The sequence below is a fragment of the Chelon labrosus genome, assembly GCF_963514085.1.
Source record: "Chelon labrosus genome assembly, chromosome: 10".
Classification (NCBI taxonomy): domain Eukaryota; kingdom Metazoa; phylum Chordata; class Actinopteri; order Mugiliformes; family Mugilidae; genus Chelon; species Chelon labrosus.
Window position 1 is genome coordinate 12,652,818 of NC_140360.1, and position 10,427 is coordinate 12,663,244.

General features: G+C 41.6%; 1 protein-coding gene and 1 long non-coding RNA gene across 2 annotated transcripts; both read left to right on the plus strand.

Moving 5' to 3' along the window:
* The first annotated feature begins 589 nt into the window (after positions 1 to 589).
* On the plus strand, positions 590 to 6,359 carry LOC311495037 (proliferation-associated protein 2G4-like). Its single transcript, XM_084554348.1, has 13 exons — positions 590 to 767; positions 2,246 to 2,374; positions 2,455 to 2,560; positions 2,663 to 2,732; positions 2,831 to 2,923; positions 3,000 to 3,063; positions 3,170 to 3,248; positions 3,330 to 3,408; positions 3,507 to 3,640; positions 3,729 to 3,823; positions 4,909 to 5,036; positions 5,226 to 5,279; positions 5,358 to 6,359. Exons 1-13 carry the CDS (start codon positions 680 to 682, stop codon positions 5,415 to 5,417), a joined length of 1,179 nt encoding a protein of 392 aa, XP_084410474.1. The 5' UTR covers positions 590 to 679; the 3' UTR covers positions 5,418 to 6,359.
* A 950-nt stretch (positions 6,360 to 7,309) lies between these two features.
* LOC311495043 lies at positions 7,310 to 8,188 on the plus strand. The gene is made up of 4 exons (XR_014699302.1): positions 7,310 to 7,365; positions 7,458 to 7,484; positions 7,740 to 7,762; positions 7,866 to 8,188. It is a non-coding gene; the product is annotated as an uncharacterized lncRNA (long non-coding RNA).
* The last annotated feature ends 2,239 nt before the right edge of the window (positions 8,189 to 10,427 follow it).

Sequence of the window (10,427 nt, forward strand, 5' to 3'; positions counted from 1 at the left end):
TTAAATCATCCAATTAAACAAACAAGATGCACGTTTGAACAAACACATCTATGTCCAGATTGAACTTGAAGACCCCGAAAGGATGAACAGCAACGAAACGACTTGGAGGCATTTGAACGCACCGTGTGATGCACTCGCGCGCGATTTGGTCAGAGGCAGATCAGAGATGAATATAGAATAAGATGTTACACTTCACACACTTCCGCTTTCGTTCAATCCAGTTTTAAGATTAACGGTTTACCACCAAATTATCATGAGCCCATAGCTCAAGATATACATATAGATTTACTTTATCAGAATAACAATAACACGAATAAAACACGAAAAATTATTCATCTTTTGATACTGGTTGAAACATTTCATGTCCACGTTTCAATTACGTCCTATATTTGCATGTGAAACAAACAAAATGACGAGTTTATCCACTTCCATTTAGTTTTATTTTAACTATGAGTTGATATAGTATTTTTGAATCTGTACAGTCAACGCGCCAAAGTCAGACGTGAACTATCTTGACTGCAGAGCGTACCTTTGGCAGCAGGCGGGATCTAGTGATCGTGGGCTGTCGGTCGAAGTCGGGCGGGCCGGTGCACAGAGCAGCGTGGTCCTGTGACTGACTGGCACTCGCCGGGGGAAAAAAAAAAAAAAGTTACTCTGAGTTGCAAGACACACTGCCAACATGTCTGGAGATGACGAGACGCAGGAGCAGACCATCGCCGACGACTTGGTGGTCACCAAGTACAAGATGGGCGCCGAGATTGCGAATCGTAAGTTAAATGCAGCGTTAACGAGCCGTTTGATAAATCCGTGAGTATCAAGCTCCGTCTGATGTAAGCTAGCAGTGTCAGCTAGTCATACCCAGCAGCAGCAGCTGTGCCATGTGCCGCCAGTAGCAGTAGCGGCGACATATCATACAAGAAGGAGCGCATTTATTTAAAACAAATAAAACGTGGACCTTCCAGTAGTCCATGCGGAGCTTTTATTTACACCAAGCCCGTTATGTTTAACCCCGCGTAGCTGTCAGTAGCCCCGTGAGCGAGCGAGCTAATGTGGCAAAGCTAGCCGACTAGCAAGCTTTAGCTAGCTGTGACTGCTACCAGTTAACAATGACAAGTGAAAATTAAATGACAATACGAGGTTGTTACAGACAATGTAGAAGATATTTAAACGTATACATGCAACCAAATTAAAATCCATACAAATCGTGTTTTTATGTAACTTTACAGAATATCTGGTTACCTTTTTTAAATGGTGTAAATTAAATATAGAAGTGGAGTGAGCACACCTCAGCACCGAGCTGTGTTTAATTGCTTCAATTAAGAATGAAACTAATTAGTATTTTAAGCATAGCAATGTTTGCGTTTAGCAGGTACTTGCACTATTACAGTGATGCTTTAAAATACATTTATACTGCTATTAAATTATAAATATATATCATGTAGAGGTTTGTTAATACACAGCATATTTTAAATCTAAAAGCACACATACTACTTTCTTTCAGACAGGGACGTCTTGCTATCAACAGCTGCACTCATCAGAGCCCATCAGTCACATCTGTCAGTTCAACACAATCTTTATGTTTGATCATAATTCATCTGCCAATCTGGAGTCTAACCCCTACTTCTAACCCTTACCTTAATAAATGGCTGCCACCAAATATCCAGATTTCCAGTTCTTGAGTCATGTAGTTAAATGCCACTTTTTGGTTTCTTTATTTGTTTTAAGAGACTGGTTGTTCTTAATGTCCAGTTTCTACCTTTATTCCGGTTGAGTAATAGAAATCACCTCATACTGAGGTTTTATGTGCCGTAGTGCAGCTTCGCATCAGTGACAGCGTGTCCTTGTTATGATTTCGGTGCTGATCTACTTATCTGGATTTAATCCGTCTAATTTACTGTTAGCCTTGTGCTGATATGCAGCTGTCAGACAATCTGTGAAATGATGATGATGATCTCTTACCAAACATCAGCTCGTTCAGGATCGGATGAGTTGTTTAGTGTAGGGTGACTCATTCATGTTTCCACATGTTTAAACTGTCCCTGCACCTGTTAAATGGGGGAAAGGCGAAAATAGAGGTTTATTTGCTCAGCTATCAGATGTTCAATAGATGGATTTGGCCTTTTGTTTAGACAAAACATTAAAAAGAGATCCCCTTTATCAGGGAAACGGTTGTTAACAGACTGACACAGTCTGTCACGGAGGTACCATTTTAACAACATCATGTCTCTTATCTTTCGTCTTGCAGAGGCTCTGAAGACGGTCGTAGGGGCAGCTACGGCTGGAGTCTCCGTCCTCAGCCTCTGTGAAAAGGGAGATGCCTTCATTCAGGCAGAAACTGGGAAGATCTTCAAGAAGGAAAAAGATATGAAGAAAGGTGCGTCTTCTCTCGTGTTTCCTCAGTCGCCGTCGTACATCTCTGACTCGGCGCTCACTCTCTTTCTCTTCCTTCCTCAGGTATCGCTTTCCCTACTTGTGTGTCAGTTAACAGCGTTGTGTGCCATTGCTCTCCTCTGAAGAGTGACCCCGACGTCATACTGAAGGATGGGGACATTGTCAAAATGTGAGCTGCCGTACAGATAAATGTCCATCATGTGCAAGATACATTTTGTCGTCTTTCCAGTGCATAGTTTAGCTCATGTGCTCCTGTTTGGTTTGTGTGCAGTGATCTGGGCGTGCATGTGGATGGCTTCATCTCAAATGTGGCTCACACGTTGGTTGTTGGCGTCACTAAGGTACGTCGTCACCACGGGAAGACCAGAGCACTGATTACAACTAATTGTCATATCATAATACTGTATTATTCTTCAACTTGCCTCTGGTTTCGCTACAGGACAACCCACTGACGGGGCGGAAGGCCGACGTCATCACAGCGGCTCACCTCTGTGCTGAAGCTGCTCTCCGTCTTGTTAAACCAGGAAACCAGGTAAGACTCTGGCACAAATTTGACCACCGGGATCGCTGTGATTACACCTCCTCTGATGATCTGTCTCTTCCATCAGAACACGCAGGTCACCGAAGCTTGGAACAAGATCGCAAAGTCATTCAAGTGCTCCCCTATTGAGGGTGAGTGTCTGCAAACATTTGGCACCTTCAGGCTCTGTGATCTCAGTACATTTGGCTAATGTGATTTTGACATGCTTGACTCGGTTTGTTCCATCAATGTGTGCAGGCATGCTGTCCCATCAGCTCAAACAACATGTGATTGATGGGGAGAAAACAATCATCCAAAACCCAACGGACCAGCAAAAGTGAGTCCTCTCAGCAGATGCACGTTGTCACCGATGTGTCGTCTTTAACCGACGGGTGACGCTGACGTTTTGTATTCACAGAAAGGACCACGAGAAGGCTGAGTTTGAGGTGCATGAGGTGTATGCAGTGGATGTGCTCATCAGCACCGGAGAGGGGAAGGTAAAAATAAATTGTGTATATGTTGGATTTTTTTGCATTTTTTGGAAAATCCCATAAAGTCAATTTTTTTTTGTGTGTGTGTGTATTTCGTGATTCAGGCAAAGGACGGTGTTCAGAGGACCACCGTTTACAAGCGAGACCCCAACAAGGTGTACGGCTTGAAGATGAAGACGTCCCGGACGTTCTTCAGTGAGATGGAGAGACGCTTCGACACGATGCCTTTCACCCTGAGGTAGGTGGCATCATTTAACTTCAGACATTTCACTCGTTTTCACCTTATCTTCAGTGAAATCACCTCAAGTTTTTCGTCACGTCTTCAGAGCGTTCGAGGATGAAGGCAAGGCCAGGCTGGGTGTGGTGGAGTGTGCAAAGCATGAGCTGCTGCAGCCTTTCAGCGTGCTGCACGAGAAAGAGGGTGAGCAAAAGAGCACTAGAGACTAGAAAAATGCTTGAATAACTTTATATGTGACCAAGATGTTCACTGAGTTGTTGGAAGACTTCACAGTGTAATTGAATCAGAAGAAAAATGTTAAAATGCCTTGGTTGTTAATCAGCGACAAGTACAAGATGCAGGTCCTTCTGTGAGCTCCGTTCAGCTGTACACACACCTTCCTAGGAAAAATGAACAAACAAAAATGATTAACGGCAGTTGCTGACAGGAAATGTCTGTTTTTCATTCCTAAAGCCTCTTCCACCTTATGGCGTATGACATTTGAGATGATATTCTCTAGATGGTTTACCATTTTAAGCCACTAGGTGTCACTGTAGATACACAAACGTTATTTTCCTCAGCGATGATTCACAATCTAGCACCATCATCAGGTCTTCATTTTAATCCATCCGGTGTTATTGTATGTTACCAAACAATAACACTTCAGTTGTAGTGATAAATAGCCTTTTAGAGATGATACAGTGCTCCTAGTCTGCCGGTGTGTCGTTTGTTTGCTTTGATCCTGTTTTGAGCATTTAGCTTTGTCTTGGCTAAGTACGTACCTAAATTATTCAAAATACTAGACGGCTAACACGCATGTGGTACACCTACTCACCCCTAAGGCAATAATTACTTGTTATACTGCCACTAGAGCATTACATCTTTTATTTAAATGGCCGTTATTTCACAAGGTGACATTGATAGGATTGGTTTTATGCAGGCTCATAATATAAAAGGATTAACGCACATAGGTTATTGGATGTAATTTACTCAACAGAACAATGTTAAAGTGTAATGCATAGTCAAATATGACCTGTGCAAGGATATCCTATCAATACTAAATCATAAAATTTGTAAAAAATTAGGCATACTGTCTGATTGAAGTGATCGATGACTGAAATATTTTAAACACAAATGAAAATGTCCAGTACGACCAAGCCATCTCAAGTACATTAATTTAATCTTTTAATAAAATGTCTACCCACTCCTGTTATGACCCTGTTAACAAAAACAGCTGAAACCCTGTGGGACCTTTTTATGCAACTCTCCGCCCTCTCTCTCTTGTTCAGGCGAGTTCGTCGCCCAGTTCAAGTTCACCGTGCTCCTCATGGCCAACGGACCTCTGCGAATCACAAACAGCCTCTTCGAGCCAGAGCTCTACAAGTCTGAGCATGAGGTGGAGGACCAGGACTTGAAGGTAAAGAGCGTTTTTGATGGATGGGTTATGGCGGCTTCTTCCTGAGTGTAAAGTGTTTGTGTGTGTGTGACTAATGGGATCGTATAGCATGCTGATAGCTGACTTGGCATTTTTTTAAAGCCCTTATGTGTGTGCTGAGCCTCAGGTCATGAAAGTCATTTTTTTTTCTCTCCCCCCAACTCTATAAAGGCTTTGCTTCAAAGCTCAGCCAGCCGTAAGACCCAGAAGAAGAAGAAAAAGAAGGTGAGTTACAAATACAAGTGAATACATGAGAATATTCTCCACATGATTTTCTTAACTTGAATCTTTCCTTTCATAAAGGCTTCAAAGACGGTTGAGAATGCAACAGGACAGGCGATGGAGACCGAAGCTGCAGAATAGATTCTCTCTCCAATAAATTGTGTCAGACATCTTGATGACCCAAAGAACAGACGTCACCAATCCTTCTGTCCCAGCTGTCTGAGGCACTCGTGGCCGTAGCCGCTGTGAATACCTCCGAATCTAACTGATGTCAGTCTGGGATGATGCTGCTCCTAAATTCTGTCACTCCACCTTTAAACACAGACCGCACACATACTTTCCTGGTAATTTTCGCTGTCCTTGAGACGGCCTCACTCTCTTCACAGTGGACACAGTTCTGCTACATGAGAGGATGTTTTGTACAAGGGCATATTCCATCATTCGACTGACCTCGAGCCTTCCATTCATTTCTCCACAATAGCTGTAGTGAAAGATGTGGAAAGTAAAATGAGTCTGACAGAGCGGCCAAGGATGATGAATGCACAATATTGTGTTAGTGTAACTGTGTGGCATTTAGATAGCTTCCTTTAGGTCACACACCTGGAACCATGCCTTTTGAATTGCGTGTTAACCTGTCATGGACATAAATGTGGAAGACCTTGAACCCTGACGTCACATGATACTCACACAATTTACAGGCATGTCATCATTACTATTGAAAGCAGCTTATTAATGCATTTTTACTCATCTCGCTTACAGTACGTTTGTGCGCTAGGTCATTGTGTACGCTTCTAAGCCATCTGCTGTAGGTCACTCAGCTAACAATTTCTAAACATGACATTTTGGGACCTACCGCTTGAGTAATTTAATTATGGGAAACATGAATTCGCTTTTTCTCAGTCGTGGATGGTCTTGACGCCACCTGCCAAGGGTTCAGCATTCAGTCTTCTAGTGCCACCACTGAGTCTGACAGTCTGTGTTTACATGAGAATTCCATACCTGTTAAATATATGGATGCTTTTGTAAAACAAATCCCAGTTTCAGAGACTATTTTTGGAAACATTAAACAACCACCTGACATCATTTGAGCGCCTCTGTGTTTCTTCCTCATGAGTGAGAGTGCATTTTATATCATTTTGAAAGATCAATGGGTCACGCACACACACACAATGATTTTACTTTTATATAACCAACAGCAGCTTAATGGGTACCTTACATGACTGTCCACTGCTCCAAGTGTACAAATGGATGGGTTTAAAGCAGAAAACAAATACCTTGTATATGTGCCTAAATATTTAAATGGCAAATAAAGCTGATCTCTTTCTTAGTCATAATATTATCGATGAAGTAAATGGTGAAGACAAGGCTGTAGTTTGGGTTTTTGACATACAGCAGCCACGTGTGCCTCAAATGCACCTATGGTATCAGCCTTAAAATACCAAAAGAGGATATTTCAGATAGACAACTTTATTGATCCCTTTGGGAGGTTCCCACAGGGAAATTGTCTTATTTGAGTAAACTGTTCATTTACTTGTAGGTGTGCATGTGTGTGTGAATGGTTGTCTGTCTCTCTGTGTTAGCCCTGCAATGGACTGGCGACCTGTCCAGGGTGTACCCCTGCCTCTCGCCCGATGACAGCTGGGATAGGCTCCAGCAGACCCCCGCCACCCTTAACAGGACTAAGCGGGTATAGAAGATGAATGAATGAATGAATGTTCATTTACTTCATATAAATTGCATTTTCTCTAATAAAGCTCTGTGTATGTGTAATATTAGAGCCTTCACCACATTGACAAGGTTTGAGGGGTCGATATGCCTTTTTTTTAAGGTTTCCATGGGTAACCATACAAAATTGTAAACATAAACATAATTGAAACGATTGAGCTCAAAAGCAAAAAATAAAAAAAAATAAAAAATATATAAAAAAATGTGTAGAAGTCCCTAAATATTGTTTTCATCAGGGTTGTCTTACAGAAAACTCCATTTCCCATGTTTAGCTGCCGACCAGTTGTAGTGACGTAGTCAACCCGTATAAATTAAACGTCGCAAAATTATGACGTCCTTGGTGGAGACGATTCCTTAGCGGTCGGTAAGTAGAAACGGTTGGCATCAGAATCCAACTTAATCATCCTCTTTCTAAATCAATCGAAGCACAATATAATATATTCCTTTTGTTTTCAGATTTCCCCTTTCGACATGAGAGCCAAGGTTTGTGTTTTATTTCTTTACAATACGATAAATCCCAATTTCCAGAGGCGCTAACATTTCCTTGCTAGCTAGCCAGCGAGCTTCAACATGTTGACCAGCTAACAGCGTGTCTCTTATCAGTTAGTTCCAGAAGCTTTTCTAAATGTAATCTACACATTCAGATGATGTGCACATATTCGAGTGCGTTTTAATTAATGTGTTATCGTAACTTAAAAAAAAAAAAAAAATAACGCAGTCTTTTTTTTTTTTTCGCAGTGGAGAAAGAAGCGCATGCGCAGGTAAGACTGCGTACTGTTCTTGCTATTACGCAATAATATAAAGTCTACCGCTTCGTTCTTATTAGGTATATTTGTCTAATTTGCATTTGTCGTTGCTGTACAGGCTGAAGCGCAAAAGGAGAAAGATGAGGCAGAGGTCCAAGTAAACTGTCCTCTCCGCCGTGGCTGTGATATCACATGTTGTCAACTACCTGACCCGTGAGCACAGCTTGGAGACGCAGGACCCTGCAGTGTCCACACCGAGGCCAGCGCACTCCATTTCAACCAGAGGCAGCGGAGCAGCCAGAGATTGAAGCTGGAGCGTTGATTCACCACCTGCTGGATATTCAGGCTTTTCCTCTGGGACATTCTGGACGTTTCGTTCTTAATTCCTTGACTTTTGTCTTTTGTTTATACTGTGATTAAAGGTTTTGGTTTAAAAAAGGACTAATGGATCTGTGAGTGTTCTTTGTAGTGATTAATGATCTGAGGCAGTGGTGTGAGTGTGTGAGTGTGTGAGTGTCCTGTTCCAGGTCTTCTTGAATAGAGTAGTTGCCAAACCCGGAAACTGCACTGACTGAAAGCACCTGTCTAGGTGGCGGAGGTATTGAGTTCCCTCTTTTACAGTAGGCAACTAAACTGTACTTCTTTAAAGTTAGAGAAGGGTTCTTTATGCAGAATGGCCATAACGACAGTGATTTGGCTTTGGAAAATATGTTTGAGATTATAAATGGCCAAAGATATAATTTAAATTATACTAGTTTAACATTAAATATGAATGTAAAGTAATGGTCTTGAAGTAAAAGGAAGTGTATTTCCTTTGTCTCTGACACGATTCAGTAGTTTAAAAGCAAAAGGATAGGTTTATGAATCTAGATTCATCTGGCATGGCCAAAATGGGTTGCACTTAGGTAATCAAGTATTTCTGATCTCATTCGAATTAAGAAGACAGTTAAAATCCTAAATTATTTCTCTTACATGACCTAGGATGAAAAACCAATTTAGATTTTTATTATAAGCTCCTATATCTGCAGAAGGTGCATCATGACAGTCAGGACAGTGAAGCTGATTTGCTTTTAAGGCAGAGGTCAAATCTCTAAAACACTTCAGATTCTATGCGAAATCTGTGCCTCAAGTTGGTGTATGGAAACTTTAACCTTTGAACAGAACAAACTCAAAACAATCATGAATTTGTCTTGTTTTTACCCTTGAGGATGGCCCCAATAATTCATCCCGTCCTTATAGCCGAGGTGAATTCTAATCCGTCTGCTGCTGGAGGACACTATTAGAAAGGACAGCGTCCCTATTGTTCTCTTGTGCGAGTTCATCTTCTCTTTCATTTGCAGTCACATCCTGAGCAGAACTCTGCTGACGGCATTAGCTGAGACGTAATGCATTATCTGCCATGGAGCTCAGGACAACTTCTGTATTCAAGACGCAAGACTGATATGGTGCAGTAAACTATAAACTGCTTTCAAATATAATTTCTGAACAGCACAAAGTGTATGACAAAGCTGAGTTTCAAAAAAATCCTACGGGACATTATCTAGTTTGGAAGACAAATTAGCTCGCTCCTTGTTTTTCCATGTACAAAGATCTGCTTCAGGATAAACTGTTAGACAGAGGACATATTGTGAGACTGGCACAGTAACATCTCTATTTGTAACTTGAAGTCTGGTTATTCTGTTTATTTATACTATATATGCTGGTGAATAGATGCTATAGCTTAAAGGGTGGCAGATGAATCTGTCCAGATCTATGAATATAATATTTAGCTGTTCGATATTTTTGGGGGTATAATATTTAAGATAGAAACAACGGTGACTTACACACTTATCCCTCGTGCTACCTTTGGGGTCTCTGGGACCCCAAGCGAATGGACAGACAGATAGAGATCATGCAAGAGGGTAGCACGAGGGACGATGTTGCAATGAAACAAGCTGAGTAAGGCAAGACAAAAAGAAGAAGCTTTTATATTAATAAGTCTATGGTCAAGGCATTAAGACCTGCAACAGTTAGTTGATGGACAGAAAATCACTTATCACTTAGATATGCACTGATCAGCCACAACATTAAAACCACTGACAGGAGAAGTAAATAACATTGACCATCTTGTGACAATTCAATATTCTGCTGGGAAACGTTTGGACCTGGCGTTCATGGGAATGTTACTTAGACATGTACCACCCACCTAGACCAGACCAGGCACCCCCACCCCATAGGAATGACACACCTTGATAGCAGCAGCCATCCCCAGCAGGATACAGCCTGACACAGTCACACACACAAAAACGGTTTGGGAACTACTACAAAAAAACATGAAAAATGGCACAAGGTGTTGACCTGGCCTCCAAATTCACTAGATCCCAAACTGATCAAGTATCTGTGGGATGCACTGGAACAAGCCTGATCCACAGAGGCCCCAAAGTCCCTCACTAACAACATCCTGTCTCCAAACACCACAGGACACCCTCAGAAGGCCCATCTCCATTCTCTGATGAGTGTTGAGTGATGACTGTTATGGAGGCATAAGGGAGACCACAAATTCCCAAACATGTGGCAGTTATTGTTCCTGAAATGTGATGTTTTTTTGTTTTTTTTTGTTTGACTCACATGATAGTAACATGACTTTGTTCGGTCTTTGGATTGTGCAAATAATTGAGAAAACAGTCTGCAAACTAACAAA

Bases quoted from the DNA above. Each gene is read 5' to 3' on its own strand.
- LOC311495037 (XM_084554348.1), top strand. From the start codon at position 680: ATGTCTGGAGATGACGAGACGCAGGAGCAGACCATCGCCGACGACTTG. The intron at 3,249-3,329 runs GTGAGTCCTCTC...TTGTATTCACAG, and splicing joins AACCCAACGGACCAGCAAAA to AAAGGACCACGAGAAGGCTG. The intron at 3,641-3,728 runs GTAGGTGGCATC...TCACGTCTTCAG, and splicing joins ACGATGCCTTTCACCCTGAG to AGCGTTCGAGGATGAAGGCA.